Here is a 22,311-nt window from a genome sequence, read left to right as displayed (position 1 = left end):
AACAGAGTTGGCTTAAAACTCAACATTCACAAAACTAAGATCATGGCATCCAGTCCCTCATCACTTCATGGCAAATAGATGGGGAAACAATGGAAACAGTGAAAGACTTTATTTGGGGGGTGCTCCAAAATCACTGCAGATGGTGACTGCAACCATGAAATTAAAAGACACTTGCTCCTTGGCAGAAAAACTGTGATCAACCTAGATAGCATATTAAAAATCAGAGACATTATTTTGCCAACAAAGGTCCATCTAGTCAAAGCTGTAGTTTTTCCAGTAGTCATGTATGGATATGAGAATTGAACTATAAAGAAAGCTGAGCACTGAAGAATTGATGCTTTTGAACTGTGGTGTTGTAGAAGACTCTGAGAGTCCCTTGGATTGTGAGGAGATCCAACCAGTCCATCCTAAAGGAAATCAGTCCTGAATATTCATTAGAAGGACTGATGCTGAAGCTGAAACTCTAACACTTAGGCCACCTGATGTGAAGAACTGACTCTCTAGAAAAGACACTGATACTGGGAAATATTGAAGGCAGGAGGGTAAGGGGATGACAGAGGATGAGATGGTTGGATGGCATCACCAACTTAATGGGCATAAGTTTGAGTAAGCTCCAGGAGTTGGTGATGGACAGGGAAGCCTGATGTGCTGCAGTCCATGGGGTTGCAAACAGTTGGACACGACTGAGCTACTGAATTGAACTGAACTGACTGTATAAATGCTAAGTAGTTCTTTATGTATAGCAACTGCCTCCCTAGCCCCCTTTTTAAAAAGATTTTTGGCCGCACCCTCTGTAGTGGAAGCACAGTCTTAACCACTGGACCACCTGGGAAGTCGGACAGTTGCCTCCCTCAATCTTTATAACTACTCACAAAGAATCATCACCTATGATGATTCTTCTATGACTGCTAAGCTATAATAACTTTGAGAGTAAGTTTTGTGTGTTATTTTATCTTTTCAATAACCCTAGATCATAGGGATTCCTTTATTCTTTTGCATGTGAATAGTAAGTTCACTGAAATATAAGCTTCAGGCAGAAGAGACTTGTTCTGTATCCCCAGAGTCCAGGATAGTGCCTAGAACATGTATAATAGGTCATCAATAGTCATTTCTATTAAAAACCAAAATAGACTCAGGGGCTCTCAGAGGTAGAGTGTTGGGGTTAAATTCTGACTCCCAAACTCTAAAATCCTAAACCATAGAAGCTTCCCGGATAATTGAAGGGGGACAACTGAGAACAGACACTTTCTTTCTTCCCTTGGGTATCCATGAAAATTTGCCTCATGAACTTCCCTGGCAGTTCAGTGTTAGGACTCCACGCTTCCACTGTAGGGAGCATTTTTTCCATCCCTGGTTGGGGAACTAAGAGCCTGCAAACCACACAGCGCATGGCCAGGAAAAAAAAAAAAAGGTCTTGAGAATCTTTGACTGAGGCATCCCCTAAGGCAAGACAGGAAGCTGAACAGCTCACATCCCCTTAGTCTGTGCACCACCAAGCTCATTCATTCATTCAACAAACATATCCCAAAGGCCTGAAGTGTTAACAGTCTGTACATTTCATGTGGGCAGGTCCTATGTTTCTTTGGTCCATCTTTATGTAGTCCTAGTGTGCTGCCTCACCTATTGGAGGCACTCAGTAAATATTTGTTGCCTCTAAGAATGAATGAGGAGCAGGCTTCCCTGGTGGCTCAAACAGTAAAGAATCTGCCTGCAATGCTGGAGACCCAGGTTTGATCCCTGGGTGGGGAAGATTCCCTGGAGGAGGGAATGGCTACCCATTCCAGTACTCTTGCCTGTAGAATCCCATGGACAGAGAAGCCTGGTGGGCTACAGTCCAGGGAATCACAAAGAGTCAGACACCACTGAGAGGCTAACACACACACACACACACACACACACACACACACACACACACACATACACATACACACAGGTTAAGTATAAGCACTACGCAAGGCTCTGGGGATGTAGAGTTGACAGCAGATGAGACTGATCACCACCATTTGAGTGATGATAGATGACTATATGAGATACAGTCCCACAGAGCAGAAAACAAAGAGGAGAGTTGCTTCTACATGGGGTGAGGACCAGGCTGAGTCTTAAGCTCTGTGAATTGAATAGATCATGGATCCCCAAACTTTGGGATCTAAAGCTTGATAATCCTAGATGGAGCTGATATGGTAATAACAGAAATAAAGTGCACAATAAATGTAATGTGCTTGAATCATCCCCACACCAGCTCCCCATCAACTGTGAAAAAATTGTCTTCTGTGAAACTGGTCCCTGGTGCCAAAGAGGTTGGGGACCACTGGGGTAGATGGCAAGGAGGCTATACAGAAAGCATGTTAGGAAAACTCCTTCTGGTTTTCCCAGGACCATCCAGGTTTTAAAGCAAAGTTCTGTGTTCCAAGAAAACCAAGACCAATTGGTCATGCTACTGCCACTTCCTAGCTCTGTGGCCTTGGGTAATTACTTAACCTCTCTGAGTCGTATTTTTCATTTCCGTGAAACGGAGCTAATAAGACCAAGCGTGTTAGTTGCTCAGTCATGTCCAACTCTTTGTGACCCAATGGAGTGTAGCCCACCAGACTCCTCTATCGATGGAATCCTCCAGGAAAGAATACTGGAGTGGGTTGCCATTCCCTTCTCCAACACAGGGTCTTCTGCACTGCAGGCAGATTCTTTGCCATCTGAGCCACCATGGAAGCTCCTTTGGGTTGCTATAAAATAGCATACATAAAGGCCAAAGCTCAGTATCTGGTACACAGTTGGAGTGTATAAAAGGAAGCTCTCCTCACATTCCCTCCCTTGCAAAGAAGCAAGAGATGCTAAGGGTAGTGTTACCTGAGGCTGGAAAACACTGTTGGAACAATTACTGGCCACTTGGTTTGTCCCTTTCTCTGAATACTGAGGAATAAACATTGTAAATGGGCTAGTATCTTAAGTTGCTTTGCATGAGCATAATTTATTTTAAATTTTGAGCTACTGCTTGTTATACTTCTGATATTTTTAAAAAATTTAACTTCATCATCTTACCTTATCTATTGTTGAAGGGTTTAATCATTTATTTTTCCTCACCTCCAGTCCTTCCTGTTTTTAGCCTTTAACATTTTTAGTTCCTCCTTAATGTCAGAGTTTTGTTTAATCCATTTTTTAAAAAAAATCTTATACTCTTCTTATTTGTTTAATTGTTTTTCAGAATAATTCTCTCTTCTTGTTCTCATCTGAAAAGACTGCCTTTTCCCCTCATTATTTTGTCATTTCTCACTGAACTCAGAGTTTTTTATGTACTTTTTTCATCATTTAATTCATCATGCTATCATACGCCCTCTGAATTCAGCATGCCAGCATCATTTTTTTCCCCTTAGATATGCTCTTAAGTTTACTACTTTAATGCTCTGTAATTTTCTTAAACTTCATTATGTACTACCTATAATTTCTTCTCCTAATTCAGTATGTATTATTATAAAGGACAAGTAGGAAGCTTGGTCTCAGGTTGACAGCTGTAAGGAGAACCCACCACCCTGGCAGAGGATGCTGGCAGTGGTACCTTTGTGCCTCCAGTTGGCTCAGCTGAGCCCATGGAGCCTCCTAATCACCCCCATCCCAGTCTTCTCTGAGTCCTTAACTCACAGAGGGTGGTAACTCTTCCTCCTGCTGTATTGCTGAACATCTTTCTCAAACACAAAGCTTCCCAGGTTGCTTACCTGCTCAGACCCTCCATGAGTCATTCTTGTGATAGAACATACAATGAAAGCAATAATAATAATAACCATGACCTCAGTCAGCACATAGTGAGCAATGATTGTCTTATAAGCCTTTTGCTGATTGCTATCATTACTTATACAACAGCATCTTTAGGAGGGCATTCCTCTGTTATAAATGAGGGCTGTATTAACTAACTGGGCCAAGATTACATAACAAATAAGTGGCATTATTGGAAACTCGGATGGCTCAGATGGTGAAAAAATCTGCCTGTAACACAGGAGATCTGAATTCAGTCCCTGGGTCAGGAAGATCCCCTGGAGAAGGGAATGGCAACCCACTCCAGTATTCTTGCCTGAAGAATTCCATGGACAGAGGAGCCTGGTGGGCTACAGCCTGTGGGTTCACAAGGAGTCAGACATGACTGAGCAACTTTCACTTTCACTCACTCATTGGGAACCCAGATCCTCAACCACTGGGCTAAACTGCTAAGTGCTACAGAGCAAAGCAAACCAAACCATTTAATATCCGCGCCCTTAGTGAGGGGAGTGACTTGCCTGGGTCACCCAGGGGTGAAAGGTGGAGATGGGATTGAATGACTCCATAATTCCCCCAACTACCTTCTCTACATAGTAAACAGTGAGCAGAAACATTCCTTGTAAATTAGCGTAAATACACGAGATGTTAATACTTTATGGTCCTCTGGGTGATTTCTGAACCTGAAGGGGGAAAATCTTTTTCTCCTGTGTTCAGAACACCCCTGAAGCTTGAATAAGAAATATGATGTAGGATTGGTTAACTCAAGAAATGTGCTCAAACCCATTCATATAAACTCAAAGAGACAACATCCTCAAAGTCGAACTAAAGAGAACTAGGAACATTCGGGATTATACCTATGACCTTTTCATTTTTGGCATCATAGAGAAGGCAATGGCACCCAACTCCAGTACTCTTACCTGGAAAATCCCATGGACGGAGGAGCCTGGAAGGCTGCAGTCCATGGGGTCGCTAAGAGTCGGACACGACTGAGCGACTTCCCTTTCACTTTTCCCTTTCATGCATTGGAGAAGAAAATGGCAACCCACTCCAGTGTTCTTGCCTGGAGAATCCCAGGGACGGGGGAGCCTGGTGGGCTGCTGTCTATGGGGTCGCACAGAGTTGGACACGACTGAAGCGACTTAGCAGCAGCAGCAGGAGCAGCATACTGCATCCTCACAGAATGATTTTCAGTGCTTGATTTAGGAGGCAGCTTCTTTCTCAAGAAAACAGGAAGAGAAACCAGCTAGAATAGTAATTTGTAATGCATCCTTTATTCAGAGATAAAAAATATATATTACACTGTACACTAGAATTTGGGGGGAAATAACCTCATGTTTATATATACAACACTTATTGGATATCTGTTACCTGCTATGCATATTCATATATATATAATGTAAATATTTATTGTTCATTGTTCTGTGGTTAAGTCGTGTCCGACTCTACAACTTCATGGACTGCAGCACGCCAGGCTTCCCTATCCTTCACCATCTCTTAGACATAAATATATAGCTATACATGTATGTACTTCTATGTGGTGAAGTTTTATTCCCATTGTTCAGATGAGAAAGTCCAAAAGGCAAAAAGTGGCCATATGCCTATTAAATGGGGGCGACAGGAAGTGCAAACCCAGGTCTCTGGTTGCAGAAGCTACAGCACCAGGCAGATGTGAAGGCCCTTGGTGTGTGGCTGCCCCACTCACTTTGTCAGGACCCCCAGAACTAGGTCTTCTTTGTTTGTACGCAGGCTTTCTCTAGTTGAGCAGGGATTATTCTCTAGTGTTGGGGCAGTGGCTTCTCTTGTTACACAACATGGGCTCTAGTCCAAAGGCTTCAGCAGTTGCAGCACGCAGGCTCAGCAGTTGTGGCACATGGGCTTCGTTGCCCGCTAGCGGTGTGTGGAATTTTCCCTGACCAGAGATCGAACCCATGTCCCCTCCACTGGCAGACAGATTCTTATCCACTGTACCACAGGGAATTCCTCCTTACTAAATTAAAAAAGTAAACCTGTCCACAGGGACAGGTCCCATAGTCACTTTCCCAGAGTTAGTCTTTCCATACACACAGTAGCACTTGAAAGGATGCTTTTGGAAACGCAGAAATGAATGAAAGGGCAGTCTTTCTCCTGTTCTTATAATAAAGTGCGTCTCTTCTAGCCTTCAACAGCTTGGACTGCAGACTGTGGCAATGCTCCCTGTACACAGTGAACTGCAGAGAAAATGAGATGCATATCCCAGTGGCATAACTTTGAATGCAGAAGGGTAGGGGGATCCCCAGGGAGTCAGTCCTCTCTCCCTCCTCCGGTCTGGCCAGTTGGCAATGAATGGCACAGATCTTGCTGCCATGATAAAAGCGCAAATCCTGTGTCAAATGGGGCAGCTGACTCTGTGAGCCTTTCCAGCTCTCGACTGCCTGGCCTCGAATAGCAGTGCCCATGCTGTGGACACCGCCCCAGGGAGGAAGGGGCCAGCCTGGCCCACACAGAGAAGCTTCCATCTCCAGGGCTTGGAGGAAGAGACGATGGGGAAGGTGAGGAGGGACTCATCCTATCTGGATGAATTTGTCGAGGGCTTCCCACTCAAAGTGATAGCATCCCTCTTCCCAGGCATCACAAAACTGCACCCAAGAGGTGGGTCATTGAAATTCACTCATGTGACTCCATCAGGTTAATTAGATTTGACAAGTGTTTGTTGAGTATTACAATGCCAAACCCTGTGTTAAGAGATGAGATACAATGAAATGGTCTCTGCCCTGTGGGAGTCCAGAATTTAGTGATGTTAGTGAACTCAAGTTCATGTACCCGACGTACAATGAAGCCAAATAATACCAAAACACCAGAGTTCAGAGCAGAGAAAGGCTTATTGCTGGGCTATGCAAGGAAATGGATGACTTGCGCCCCAGACCAATACAAACTCCCCGAAATGCTCTCAGCAAAGCATTTTTAAAGGCAAAGTGAGGGAAGGGTGAGGTTGATTGTGGCAAACTTCTTGATGCAGAAACGCTTTGTCCACATAGGTCAGGTCACCATGTTCCTGTAAATCTCCAGCTAACCAAATGTTCCTCTCTGTTTACTTTTTTCCCTTGAGTGGAAAAGCATCATACCTTTAAAAGTCAGAGCCTTGAGAATAGGCTATCCTGTGTACTTTAAACTATAGGCAACATTCCTAACTCTGAGAATATAAAGGTTAAAGTAAGAGAGAGAGAGAAGAGAATATAAGAGAGAGAATATAAAGGGTAAAGTAAAATAAATAGATTTATATGGACTCAACTTTGTTTTTCCCTATTACAGCAAGACTGATGGACCTATATATAGGAGGTCAAAGGCAGTGTTATTAATGATCTTCAGACCGTTTTCATGAAGCAGTGATTCCCTATGGCAACCCATTGACCCACTGCAGAAAGTGATTTTTAGAGATTCTTAAAAAATGAAGATTCCCAGGCCTCATTCTTGTATATGTTTATTCAGTAGGTCTGAGCAGGACCGAGGGGATCTGCATCTTTTTAAGCCCCTAAATGATTTGCGTATGTGGTGAGAATAGGTAATTTCCTGGAGGTCACTCTCACTTCCTCTCTTCATCATCTACACAAAATTTATCAGTGAATCTTGTCTCTACCTTTGACATGTATTCAGGGCCTGGCCCAATCTCACCAGCTGCACAATTGCCACCCTGGTCCAAGCCCACAATCTCTCTTCACTGGACCTTTCTAAGAGCCTTGTAACTTTTCTCCATAACTTCATCTTGGCCCCTCGTAGAGTCTGTTTTCTTCACAGCAGCCAGTGCATGACCCTTAAAACATGGAAGGTGGGTCATGTCTCCCAGGACTGAGGACTCTCCAGTGCCTTCCTGTCTCACAGAGAGAAAAGCCAGTATTCTTTTAATTTTTTGGCCACGCTGTTCAACATGTGTGATCTTAGTTCCCGACCAGGGATCAAACCTGAGTCCCCTGCAGTGGAAGTGCAGAGGGTTAGCCACTGGACCCCCCAGGGAAGTCCCTGAAGTCAATATTCTTATCATGTGCAAGGCCATGCACAGTCTTAAAGCTTTGGTACCTTTCAGGGTTCGTCTCCTAAAAGCGCCTCCATCCTCTCTGTCCAACCATGGTGGATTTCATGATGGACTTGAGTGGGCTTCTTGCTTCTCCAGCTTAGAGCCTTTGTGCTTTCTGTTTCCTCCTCCTGAAACGCTCTTCCCAAATATTCCATGATTCTCTTCATTTTTTTAGATCTTACTCAAATATCTCTTATCAGAGAGTTTTCTCTGAACTCTGTATAAATGAGCAGTCCCACCTTTACTCCATCACTGTCTATCCTCCTTATGCTGCTATATTTTTCTTCTTAGCATTTATCTCACACGCAGCATCACCATGTGTTAAATGATGTGCTTGACATGTTCAGTCATGTCTGACTCTGCGACCCCACAGACTGTAGCCCACCAGGCTCCTCTGTCCATGGGATTCTCCAGGCAAGAATACTGGAGTGGGCTGCCATTTCTTCCTCCAGGGGATCTTCCCGACCCAGGATCAAAACCATGTCACCTACGTCTCCTGCATTGCAGGCGGATTCTTTACCACTGAGCCAACAGGGAAGCCCCTATGTGTTAAGTATTCCTTGGTTAATTTGTTCATTACCTGTTTCCTACCACTAGAATGAGAACTGAGCCTGACACACAGAACTTGCTCCATAAATAATTTTGAATAGAAAAATTATTTAGTAGTGAAGGGTTAGGAAGACTTCTCAATGGCAGTTTACAGATATGTAAGGGAAGAAAAACAAAGCATTGATCAATAGATGTTTCTTAAGCATCTCACATTCAGTATGTCAGCTCTGGGGCAGAGGTGGCTTACAAGTGGGGCTTACAGGGATCTAGAGAGAGCTGTAAGTTGGAGGGATTGTATAAGATAACCAACCTGAGACATCATAGCAATATGTACCCCTCCCTTTCATGGAAACACAGATCTGCAGCTTCTATAATGGAATAGCACCTACATAAAATTTGCTTTAAAAAATAATTCAACATTCTAAGTATTGTCAGATACTTATTTGATACTAAAATGCAACAGTAAAGATATTTGGGAGGTCAACTACTGATCAAGGATCAAGTCCATATACAAGTGGCTGTTTGGGGACTCTTTTCTCCTCCAGCATCTCCACCTTTGCTTCCTCTCAGCTTTTGTTCCCCAGGTTCCTGAGTCTTGAACACTCAGCTCTGCTTCGGAAGCTCTCAGACACCTCCTTTGAAATTTGCAGGTGCCCTTAGGAAGAAAGAAGCCCCAAATGCTAGGCTCACCTTTTTGGGTGTAATTCTTCTCAATCTTGATTCCTCATGTTTTTGTTTTTTTCCGTTTTTACTGCCTTGTCTGAATAACCTATTCCTCCTATTTTAACACACACACACACTTATACACATGCATGGACATATATGTAAGTACATATATATTTTTTTTCTTTTGTACTGGGCATTAGGATCACATTGATTTCATAGATTAGTGCTATAATACATTTTTAAATATTATATCTTAATGTACCATACAGGTTTGCTCATGTCATTAAATATCTTAATGCAACTTTATATTATCTCATATATGCATGCTTCAGTCATTCAGCTGTTTCCCCTACTCCTAAAATACGCAATTTCCATTTATTTTTTTTTCATTAATAAATGAACATCCCTTAACAGAAACTTCTGATCCTATATATGATTGTTTCCTTAAGATAGATGGCTAGAAGTTAGGTCACTGGGTGGAAAGAAATGAGTAATCCTCACCACCTACACCAGCAATATGTCAGAATAATTTCATTTTTTATAAAAACCTACTTATTTTTGAGACTTAACTCAAGCTTTTCTGCTAAGATTAGAGCAATATTCTCTGTTATTTTCCTTTTTGGATAGTCTCTTTTTCACATTTAAGTCTTTATTTCATTGGCATTTATTTTGATATATATTATGAGGTGGCTATCATCCATTTTTTCAATAGATGAAAAATTATCCTGTTGCTGACAATTATTTTCCCACTGAATCATTGAGCTTTATGTATTGCATACAAACTCATTATGTTTTCTATTTTATTTCACTAAATTTTCAGTTGAGGTTTTCACTATTGTCAGAATTTTAATTATTGTTGCCTGATGGTGTATATTATCTTCTGGCTGTGCAGTGACCCTCTGTAATCACTTTTGTAAAAATGTCTCCAGTATTCTAACTCATATATTCTTTCAGGTACACTTTTAAGTCATCTTCCAAGTTCCAAATGAAAATTCCACTTGGGATTCTGATTGCTAATAATATTAAAGCCATAAAGCAATTTGAGTAGTGTATTTACATAGTTAATAGCTATCATCCCTTTATCAGAAATGCTTCCCCCTCCTTCATCTCTTGTAAAGTCAGGTACTTTAGGTTTTTCCAGTTCCCACATATTTTTTAATTTTGTCAAGGATTCTTTTGGGGGTGTTTTACATTATTGTTAGTATTTTAAGATCATTAGTCCAATGTGTCTTGTACGTAATGATGAGTGGTACAGAGGAGAGCTATTCATACATTCATTCACTCAGTCCTCAAATACCCCACACATACTAGGCGCCAGTTAACAGGCACTGTGCTTAAGCACTTAACAGCCACTATGCTAAGTACTAGGTATCAGTACTGGAGAAGGCAATGGCACCCCACTCCAGTACTCTTACCTGGAAAATCCCATGGATGGAGGAGCCTGGTGGGCTGCAGTCCATGGGGTTGCTGAGAGTTGGACATGACTCAGTGACTTCACTTTCACTTTTCACTTTCATGCATTGGAGAAGGAAATGGCAACCCACTCCAGTGTTCTTGCCTGGAGAATCCCAGGGATGGGGGAGCCTGGTGGGCCGCCGTCTATGGGATCGCACAGAGTCGGACACGACTGAAGTGACTTAGCAGCAGCAGCAGGTATCAGTACATGGTAAAACAAACATCATCCTATAGCATCAGAAGTAATAATCCAATGTGATAAAATAGGTACCAGACAACCAAGCTTGTAAATAAATATAAATTGTGATAAGTATACAGTGTGCAAGGATAAAGAATGGTAGGGCAAGCCTACTTTCTTAAGCTGCTTAATTAAATTTATTTTTATTTATTTATTCTTTGGCTGCATCACACAGCATGCAGGATTTTAGTTCCCTAACCAGGGACCAAATCTGTGCCCCCTGCAGTGGAAGTGCAGATTCTTAACCACTGGACTGCCAGGGAAGTCTCTACAGACATTTTTGACTCATACAATAATAGTTAGATTGATCAACACCACTGAATGGTATTTAAGTATTTTAATACATCCTAAAATATCCATTCTACTGTTGGTGGACACTCAGATTATTTCCACTTTCAAGCCCTTGTAAAAAACTCTGTTCTTAACATTCTTGGGCATGTTTCCTGGGCTGTTTGGGCAAAGATGGCTCTGGGTATCAAGGGGAAAGGTTCAGTTCTAGTGATGTGCAAATTCAAGATTAGTGTGCAAAGTCCAAGTAGCAATGTCAGTTCACATTGCCGACAGCATCCTTTCCAATTTGATGATGCCCCACTATTTTTTTTTTCCTTTTTGGTGCCAACCTGGAAGATGTAGATGGGTGTGGATTTTTAACTTATAGTTCCTAAATTGTTACACTTATTTTCATGTTGATATTTTCTTGTCTTTGAAATACTCCACTTCTCTTTTGCCTTTATATCCTATAAGATTGCTTTTATTTTTATAGATCTATACAAGTTCTTCATGTGAGCTTAAATTAATTTTTACCAGTTGTAAATGCTGCGAATATCCCTACTTATAGTGTTTTCCATTTAATTAAAGCTGTCTTTCAATTGATAGAAATGCTTAATTTTAATATTGTCAAATGTATCAATCTATTTTTGTGGTTTGTATTCTTTGCATTTAATTTTAAAAATTTATCAAAATAGTAAAATATTTGTGCCTTTCATATTTAAGACATTAATCCACTTGCAATGTATTCCTATATATTGGATTAGGCAGGAATTTACTTTTACTTTATTTTCCAAGTGAATAACAAATTGTTCTAATACCCTTTGTTGAAAAGGCCTTATTTTATCCTTAGAACTACAATGCATTATTATCAAGTTTGTGTGTTTATGTTTCTGGGCTCTCCATTCACATCCACTGGTCAATTTCTGTATCCCCTTGTAAATACCAGGATGTCTTAATTATTACAGTTTTATAACAATTCTGTTACCTGGTACTGCAAGTCTCCTATGCTGTTTCCTTTAGGAATATTTTATGTATTCTTTTTTTAAATGTTATTTATTTATGGCGATTCAAATCTCAGTTCAATTCTTTACCATTAACTCGATCATTTGCTGTTTGCCCTGTGCAGATCTGGGTCAGAGAAGAGTGTATATAGGAACCTCATGTTCTTCCTCACTGGTTCTCTCCTTTGGGGGTTTTTCCTATCGCTTTTCAGCAGTTGTTCTGAACCTTACTAGTTTTTATTCATTGATTTTGAATTGTAGGATAATGGCTTTATAATATTGTGTTGGTTTCTGCCACCCATCAGTGTGAATCAGCCATAGGTACTGAGCCTTATTTTTTGCTTCTTCAGACCAACTGGGTTTCCCATTGCAATTTTTCACCCTCAAACTATACCTTATGTTATCTGCCCTCAAGCTAAAGCCATAAAAATCAAGAAAGCCTTACTATGCCATTTTTTTTTCCTTCCATGTATTGACTCCTTTCCAGAATCTCCTGCTTTTCTTCACCAGAGAGAAGTTTGGAACGGGGCAGACGTGCTTCCTAGGTGGCTCAGATGGTAAAGAGTCTGCCTGTAACACAGGAAACCCGGGTTCAATCCTTGGGTCTGCAAATTTCCCTGGAGAAGGAAATGGCAACCCACTGCAGTATTCCAGCCTGGAGAATTCCCTGGACACAGCATGTGGACTTTAATCCATGGGATCGCAGAGTCAGGCACGACTGAGCGACTAACACTTTCAATTTCAAATGTGAAAATACAAAGTTTAACTTAAGAGTTAAAGAGACTTTGGCACCTGGGAGATGGGTGATGGCAGTGGAAATAGAAAGCAGTAGACAAATGTGTATTTTCTCTTGCGTTAGGAACATCAGGCCTTGGATGCTCCCTCAAGAAAACCTGGGTACCAAAGTCAAATACAATAGTACCTTTCAACTAACATGTTTCCTGTTTCTTACTAATCTTTCTCGTCTTTTCACCTGCTTCCCCAACCCTTTAAATAATTAAAAATTTCAGCTAGTGAAGGGATAAGTGAGCTAGAGTGAGGAAGGAGGCTTTGCTTGAGGTTTCAAATTTGAGTTCAAATCTGGATTTAGGGAGGGAGAAGCTTTAAACTGGATGGAGTGGTTGAAGAAGGCCTGTAGGAATAAGTTGACCTGAGAACTGAATGAGGGGCCAGGTTCTATTCAACTGCTACTAAACATTGGGATTATTACCTTAAGATCTGCCTTGGAAAATTTTTTAAATCTATATTTATTTATTTTGGGCTGTCGTGGGTCTTCGTTGCTGCCTGGGTTTTCTTATAGTTGCTGTGAGCTGGGGCTACTCTTCATTGCAGTGTGTGGGTTTCTCACTGCAGCGGCTTCTCTGGGTGCAGAGTACAGACTCTAGGTGTGCAGGCTTCAGTAGCTGAGGCTCCCCAGCTCTAGAGCACAGGCTCCACAGGTGTGGCCCACAGACTTAGTTACCCCGAGGCAGGTGGGAGATTCCCGACCCAGGGATCGAATCCATGTCTCCCGTGTTGGCAGGTGGATTCTTTATCACTGAGCCACCAGGGAAGCCCTCCCTTGGAAGTTTTTGTTTATTTAGTTATTCTCTTTGCCTGCAGGCAGCTCTTCTTTTAACAACTTGATCAGGCTATATTTGTAATTCTGTTCTAGGTTGTGGCCCAGGCAGTGTTATTCATGTGTATGAACACAGCTGGAATCTTCATCAGTTACCTGTCAGACCGGGCCCAGCGCCAAGCCTTCCTGGAGACACGGAGGTGTGTGGAGGCCAGGCTGCGCCTGGAGACGGAAAACCAAAGACAGGTACCAACTGAAAAGACCTTCTGCCTTGCAATCACTTCGCCAGTCTCTGAATTCCATAGAGATTTTGTCTCCCCAGACGCATCCTACCTAGCAAGTGCTGTCTCAAAATCTGTGTCATGGGATTACAGACGCTGAAATAGTTATGTTAGACTCTCAGGTCAAAATGAATTGATCTTAGTTTCCACACTCAGTTGTTCTCCGTAAGAAATAAAATGAGCCTAAATATAAAGTGATTTCCTGACGCTTCTCACTGACATCTGTGTTTGTGGAAAAGGCCATGGTTTCTGAAAACCATTTGTATTCTCATCTTTAATTCTTCTTTTCTCAAACTGTAAATTGTTATTTCAAATAAAATTTTCACTACATAGCAATTCAAATTATAGGAAGCTCAGAGAAAAATCTTGCACATGTGTAGTTCTTAATGCCTCATCCTGATTTTCAGAAGAGATCATTGTACACAATAAATTTTATGGAACATGATACCAGTCCCAAGATAGGAGATGCAATAGGAAAAACAGCTTGGTGCAAAGTGGAGACCATGAGTTTTACCTGGAAGAGGTTAAAATAAAGGAATTTCTTGGACATCCTGTTTAGGTGGGTGTTATAAGGATTTAAAAAATAGCTTTGACCTCAAATGATATGTTTCTCAAAGATAAAATTAGCTCTCAAAAAATAAAGATTTTTCTCCTATTTAAATTATTCATATACAAAAATTAATGGATATCTCTGCCTCTGAAAGTAATGTTCAAATAGAAATAACAGGAATATGCTAAAGTTGGTTATAGAATGAACATATTTTATACTCAAACTGTTTATATACTCTTGGGAATCCTAGGCTCAATAGATATATTAGTTCTACCATACAAGGCTTTTTTAAAAAAAGCTACATCTGTGGATACATGCTTGTTATTTTAAACTTTGTGCAATAGTGGTTTGGGAAATTATAAAGAAAATATCTCCAAAAATGGAACATTTTTTATCTTAATCTCATCGAATCATCAGTAAAACTTGGATCTTTGAAGTGAGCAATGCCAGGTCTGTTTGATAATGGATGAGGAGGAAAGATAAGGTGCAACCTGACAAAATGCAACTCCCAGTGCCATATGTTATTGCCAGGGGTACAGAAAAAATTATTGAATTTCCAGCTCCTACATAGATTTCATAGGATTTAGAATTAGGACAATTCTAAGTTGATGTCTAAAACACCTATGGAACCTCATAACAGATTTATTGTAGTTGCCCTGAGCATCACTGTAAAATAATTTAGAAAAATAGCTTTAAGAAAGAAATCACTTTGTGCAATAAACACGCTATCTCCCAGGTTCTATACACATATACATTATGTTGCTCTGTAAAACAGAGCAGTTGCTAGACTGGCACATCACTCTTTCCATGGGATCTACGCCAATTCAGACAGTGCTGCAGATTAATAATTTATCAACTGTTCCTGATGCACTATCACAGCCAGAACTGCAACTGTGGAGAAGTTGTCTGGGAAACTTAGTCTTTTATTTAATGTTTATGAAATATTGGAGACACTGAAAATGACTGCTTCATCGTATTCATAAGGCTTTTCTTCTTTTCCCATTCTTCAAGTTCATTGTCTTGGAGTCTCTTGCAACGTAGCAATTTGACATGCTGCACAGACCTTCCTCCATCCTCTCTAACCTTTCTTTTTTCTTAAGTTGATAATAGGAGGAAGAAAATAATACCCAAAGGTGAGGATAAGTGACAAATCAAATGCAGTGGAAAGTTCACTAGAATACTGGAGTGGGTAGCTATTCCCTTCTCTAGGGGATCTTCCTGATCCAGGGATGGAACTCAGGTCTCTTGCATTGCAGGCAGATTCTTTACCGTCTAAGGGACCATGAGAGCCCCATAGCATTCATACCTCTGCCATATCACCTCCTAGTGGGCCACCTTAACCGCTTAACTCTCAGTCTTAGGCTCCTCATCCTTACTTGGTGCAATATATTTCTTCAGCATTGTGTTTGCTTCCAATAAGAGGACACATATGAAACAATAGAAAACTGTAAGTCAGCTCCATTATTTTATGATGAAGCATGAGAAGAGGCTCTTTTGGTGGAAGGTTCTTTGTTCTGAGGATTAAACAAAATATGCTCTGAGTTTGTTATAGTCCTGTGTGTACAGTTCTGATAAAGTATTTCTGCTATATTGACCATCCCCTTCCCCCCCCAACCCTCCACTCCACCCTCCTCCACCCATCACCCCACCCTACCCCCTGCCCTCACCATGGTAGTGTCTAAGCTAACTGGCTCTGAATCATTCAATGCTATTTCTTTCCACTGATATTGATCTCTCACTCAGGTTTCCTTTATCCCTGAGAACTTCCTCAATGGTAGATGGGCAGAGAAGGCAAGGTTTTCAAATGAGATGGCCCAGAATTTGAAATGTTTCCTTAACTTTCTTCCTATCTTGGCGAACTTGACAGAGCTCTGAGCCTTCAGACTCAGAGTCCTGAAAATCAGGGCTTTTCCTTGGATAGCCTGAGGTTGCAGGCAGTGTTCTTAAGGTCAAGAGCAAGCAGGCAGGAGAAACCAGCAAATAAAGCTCTTTGCTCAAGGTCTCTTCTAAACTAGGTTTTTAACAAAGATCCTTGATGTTGGTTCTCAGCTTTGCAGCACCCCTGTTCCTTTCCATAGTAGCTGGCAGAATTCCAGGAAGGAACTACTGCATGGGCCCAAATGTTGACATTTTTATTTTAGATGATTGGCGTGAAGAAGTTGAGCTTATATTGGCTCTGTTTTCTGGGTGACAGGACTTTGTCTTTTTTTTTTTTTTTTAACAATTTTTGCCATCAACTGTAACAAGCACAGAGCATACTAAGCATCCCTTACCTGTCTGGTTTCTCAGGCTCTAGCTTCTCTTTCTCTAAATTGTTCTCCATCCCCAAAGCCCAGTTTTGTTCAGGACCAGTACACTGTAGGGATCAAAAGCACGGTCGTCAATGTCTGCAAGATCTGGATTCCAATCCTACTTCCTGTGTTTCCTGACTGTGAGAAATCAGACAAACCCCCCTCCTCTAAAGACCTTGATTTTTGTGGGTGTAAGATGGTCATTCCATGTAAGATGAAAATTCCATGGATGGATGAGCCTGGTAGGCTACGGTCCAAGGGATCACAAAGAGTCCGGCATAATTGAGCAATTTCACTGGTTCAAGATGGTCATAATGATTCTACCTTTCTCCAGGGTTGTGGTGAGATGAAGGAGGAACAGTTCTCAGTCCAAGGCAGAGGATGCACTCAAGCCCTATTACAAAGAATGATAATGACATTGGCATCACCCTTCTATGCAGGAAAACCCTTCAGTGGTAGCATTCCCTCCAAGATGAAACCCAGACCCATGCGTGGCCCGACAGTTCCTCCAGGATCTAACCCTCTTCCTCTCTCTCTGGATTCTTCTCTACCTCCTCGCCTCACACCCGAAACCAAATGGCCATTAGCTCCCTGAATGGCTGTTTCCCTACCCTACACCATTTGGTTCTTTCAGCCCAGGAAGCTCACCTTCCTCTCGTTAATTTCAGTGAATATTAACCTCAATATTCTATTCCAGCGTCCCTCCTTCTGTGAAGCTTGCTTTCCCCTCCCCGGATTGAGGTGAAATGCTCTCCTTATGCTTCTAACATGTCTTAGAGTCAAGTCTCTCATAGAATCTGTCACACTCTGTAACATTTACGAGTCTCCATTTCTTTCTTTCCATGGCCAGTAAGGACCGATTAAAGGCAGCCGTCCTCATTCATCTGGTTCTCTGGTATTTATCCAGCACAATGGCTGGAATATAAGATCTTCTGATTCACATTTATTTCACTGAGTTATACTGAACTCTCACTTCAGCTCCTGGCTTCACTTCTACCTGCACGAGAGTCATGTTGTCATAATTCTGCTGTATAAAAGTAAAGGGATGGTGCTCATTGTGACCCCCATTAAAAAACTTGGTAGGAAGAGGTTGTTGTTGTTGTTCAATCACTAAGCTCTGTCTGACTCTTTGAGACTCCAAGGACCACAGGACATCAGCCTCCTCTGTCCTCCACTATCTCCTGGAGTTTGCTCAAATTCATGCCTACTGAGTCTGTGATTCTATCCAACCATCTCATCCTGGGCCACTCCCTTCTCCTCCTGCCATCAGTCTTTCCCAGCATCAAGGGTCTTTTCCAATGAGTCGGCTCTTCACATCAGGTGGTCAAGTAGGAGGAGGACTCTTCCAATTCAGAAGAGACTGGGACAGGCTGAGAACGTGTCTTGTTTGGACCTGCTATAGAATTTTCCATCTGGAAGCTACATTTTAGGAAATCTCTCTTTGGGGAGTCAGATTCTAATTATTGTAATTTTTGTAATCCCCTCTCTCTCTTCCCAAATGATCCAAATGGCCCGTGTTTATTTTAAATATTAAAATGAATTAATTGTTTTTCTTTCAGCTTTGAGAGTTGCCAAAACCTGCTTATGATGATACAGCATTTTGAAGTGTCTCAGAAGCTCTGAGGGCCCTGGAATAAAGTAGTCTGATGCTGCCATATGTTGCAACAGCAGGGAGGTTATTATAAAATGCAGATGTTTTAGCTGTATTAAAACAATTCTGTTTAACTGAAATATCTTTGTTGGATAATATTGGTATAAGCAAATGGTTTGGATGATAGATTGGGTGAGAAATTTGGGTTTCTTATTGAGTTTTGAGTTGGTTGTTTGGGTGCATGTTGGTGCCCAATAGGATCTAAGAGAGTATTTTTGAAGCTGTAGAGAACTGCTAACTAGTAAGGCAGAGCCTTGACATTCTTTCATTCATTCAAAGAAGAATCAAGACGGACCTAGAATCTCAGAATGTGTGTTTATTTGTTTTTTTTCTCCAGTTAGATGACTCTTATTATGCTCCACAAAAACCCTCCACGCTCTTCTCCAGCTCTTACATTAAGACCACCCATGTGCTATCCTGGGCTTTGCAGGTGGTGCTACTGTTAAACAACCTCCCTGCAGGAGACATAAGAGATGCGGGTTCAATTCCTGAGTCAAGAAGATCTCCCAGAGGAGGACGTGGCAACCCACTCCAGTATTCTTGCCTGGAGAATACTATGTGCATGAATTTCCTCATCTCTCAATCGGAAATGATAATGCCTACTCTAACCCACAGGGTGTTTTCCCAGAGACAAATAACATAATGCCTGAAAAAGCGTCATTTCAACTGTAAAGAACTCTACAAATGTTAGGGCTATTTTTGTGAAAGTCTCACCAACGCCTCAAACCGAGATGTCTTCCCTTTAGAAAGCCTCCTTTACTGTTTGCAGTCATGAGCTACTTTCTCCTTGGCACTTAGATATTTTTATTTGACATGAGTTCTTGCCACTCTGCCCAGTAATGGGGTCAGCACTGTGATTGCCTTTGTCAGTAAGATTTGGCGCAGTGAGCAGAAGCTCAGTGTTCATGACCATTGACCCTCCTGTAACAGCTGACTTCACTCAAGGGTCAGTCTTGTGTTTACCCCCTTGCACCTCTGGCAACCACCTGGCTGCCTAGTTCTTTGCCATCTTTCTAGCACATTGTTTGCATCTTCTGGCACAGCAAAAAGAGGAAAAGCTTTGAAGAAGGACAAACCTAGATTTGATTGCTAATTCCAACTCCAGTACTCTTGCCTGGAAAATCTAATGGACGGGGGAGCTTGGTAGGCTACAGTCCATGGGGTTGCAAAGAATCAGACACCACTGAGTGACTTCACTTTCACGTTTTCCAACTCTTTGCCTGGGTGACCTTGGGGACACCACTTAAACTCTCCAAATATTGGATCCTTTATCTGTCAAAAATGATAATCCCTGTTGTCTCAAGGTTGCTATGAAGAAATCAAGGAATAGAGACGGCAGCTGGGCATCATAGTTGGTCCTTGAATCTATGGGACCACCTGGACCTGTTTTGAGCAGAGCACGCTCCAATTGTAGTACCTACAGTTTTTCTTCTTGTTTGTGTTCTTCTGTCTGTCATCCCTGTGTGGGTACAGATTTTAAATACTTCCCCGATTCAAAGAGAGGCCATGATCCTGCACTCATTTGCATACAATTAACATTTCCAGAGGTAGTTCATGTGGAAGAAATCCCTCACCATCCTTGACCTCAACGCCTCTGATCTAGCTGGGAGAGGCTGAAGAGCAGACTCCAACAACCCTGTGGGGCCCTTTTAGCTCATAAAACTGTTGGGGGAATTTTGGCTATAGGAAATTGGAATTGGAAACTTCACACAACCTAATTGTATAACGCTGGAAGGAAGGTAGGATTTTGTAGCCTGGTTATAGTTAAAAGCACTTTTCAAAAATAGTAGTAAACTAGATGAGGGGAAAAGAAAAAAAAAATATATATATATATATATATATTCTTGGAATAAAAAGATCCATGCCTAAAATAGTTTATTTCATCTGGATGTGAGTATATGTCCACTGACAGGAATTCTATACCCTCTATTTTATACAAACTGCACTCAAAATGTATTGACAATAAAAGAGGGCAAATAGTTAAAAAATACTTTTAGAGCAATCTTGAGGACAGAACCATTCTCAAATGTTCTTTATTTCCAGTCTTTTGCAATTTCATACCCACACCTAATTCAAAAGCATTTTTAAGAAGAGCATTTTTAAGGAATTCTGAAGCATTCAACTTTTCACAGAAACAAAAGCTCGCTTTCTTTTTATATTCATATTCTGTTGTTTGTGCTATATTTAATTACAGTTTTAGCAATTGCAAATACAGCTGACATAAACAAATTTGGAAAAGCATGCTACTGCCTCTAGGTAAAGATACATCATAACTGATGAGGCAGACATGGAAGGTGGACTAGACAAGACCTCTTTATTTGGGAGGAGGGCCTTTGCAAATGTGATCAAAGATGAATTTACACTGCATTAGGATGGGCCTTGGAGAAAGAAATGGCAACCCACTCCAGTGTTCTTGCCTAGAGAATCCCGCGGACAGAGGAGCCTGGTGGGCTGCTGTCCATAGGGTCGCACAGAGTTGGACATGACTGAAGCGACTGAGCGTGCATGCATGCACTGGGGAAGGAAATGGCAACCCACTTCAGTGTTCTTGCCTGGAGAATCCCAGGGACGGAGGAGCCTGGTGGGCTGCCGTCTATGGGGTCACACAGAGTCGGACACGACTGAAGTGACACAGCAACAGCAGCAGCAGGATGGGCCTTCCTGGGTGGCTCAGGTGGTAAAGAATCTGCCTGCAATGCAGGAGACCCTGGTTGGGAAGTTCCCCTGGAGAAGGGTTAGGCTACCCGCTCCAGTATTCTTGGGCTCCCCTGGTGGCTTTGATGGTAAAGAATCTGCCTGCAGTGCGGGAGACCTGGGTTCAGTCCCCAAGTTGGGAAGATCCCCTGGAGAAGGGAATGACAATTCACTCCAGTATTCTTGCCTAGAGAATCCATGGACAGAGGAGCCTGGGAGGCTACAGTCCCCCAGGGATTTGTCCCCCATGGGGTTCCAAAGAGTTGAGCACAACTGAGTGAGTACAAGCACACACACACACACACATACATACAATATCTAATAAGTTGCAGAGCTGGTATTACAACCTAGACAGTCTTACTCCAGAGCACATATACCAACTATTATACCATGTATTTAGTGAAGTCTCCTGGACATGCTACCTCTGTTCATAATCAGTGTATCATCCAGACACTGTGCTAAACACTCACTACCTGCCAATGAAGTAGGTACTAAAATGATCTCCAGTAGGCAAAAGTTTGGAGAAGTTCATAGTGTTCACAAGTGGTTAAGCTGGGATTTGAACCCCAGTCTGTCTAGACACAAATCCAATGCACATGACCAGATGCTATACCACCAGAAACCTGTAGAGGACCGTAGCAGTGTGGTGACGCTTGCAGAGGAAGCCTCACACAGGAAGAACCGAAAGGTATCATTCCCATGCTTAAAACCCTTCACTCACTTTCCGTCATGGTCAGGAAAAAGTGTATTCATCAACCTGGCTCATCCAGCGCTTCCCTGTTCCCTGTCTCTCAACCATTCAACCATGAGGCACTTTTGTGCAATAGTGATGCTAGGAGTTAACACATTCAATCCTCCCCATCTCAGCCCAGCATCAGTCCAGGTCCTGCCCTTGCTCTCTTGCCCTCTCTTCCTCACTGGAGATTCTCCGACTAATTTTGGCCTTGGCAGTAAGGAGAATGCATTGCCTCGTGTTACTGAATAGAGGCACTAATGACTCACCAAGACTATGGTGTAATCAATGGGAATAAAAGGAGAGACTTGGGGAAATCAAATGAAGCAAGTAGGGGAAAGAAATAGTGATTCTACTCAAAGAAGGGTCTAGTGGAGATTTCCAGTGAAACCTCAATGAGAGCTCCTGGTGCCCATGATGGACTCCAGGAGGACCAAGAGTAGTGTAGGGTTTGCGGGCAGTTCTCTTTGCTTTTCTCACATGGGTTTTTTATGCTCTCCTTTCTCCTCTTAACTATTCCAAATGCCCCAACTTCATACCAGTCTGCCCACTGAGTGCAAGCAGCCAATAGCAACTGCCAAA

The 22,311-nt window shown here is 41.9% G+C and overlaps 1 protein-coding gene across 2 annotated transcripts in view; it reads left to right on the top strand.

Annotated features, from left to right (window-relative positions):
* The window catches only part of ADCY8 (adenylate cyclase 8), a 235,353-nt gene that overhangs the window by 35,196 nt on the left and 177,846 nt on the right, over positions 1-22,311 (top strand). For both annotated transcript variants that reach the window (XM_018058572.1, XM_018058573.1), the window contains exon 2: positions 13,626-13,775. In XM_018058572.1, the coding sequence (XP_017914061.1) occupies positions 13,626-13,775 (150 nt within the window). The remainder of the gene's footprint in view (positions 1-13,625; positions 13,776-22,311) is intronic.

Source organism: Capra hircus, chromosome 14 (assembly GCF_001704415.2).
Source record: "Capra hircus breed San Clemente chromosome 14, ASM170441v1, whole genome shotgun sequence".
In the NCBI taxonomy this organism is placed as follows: Eukaryota; Metazoa; Chordata; class Mammalia; order Artiodactyla; family Bovidae; genus Capra; species Capra hircus.
Note: the sequence above shows the minus strand (reverse complement) of the source record. Positions and strands in the feature narration are given on the sequence as shown.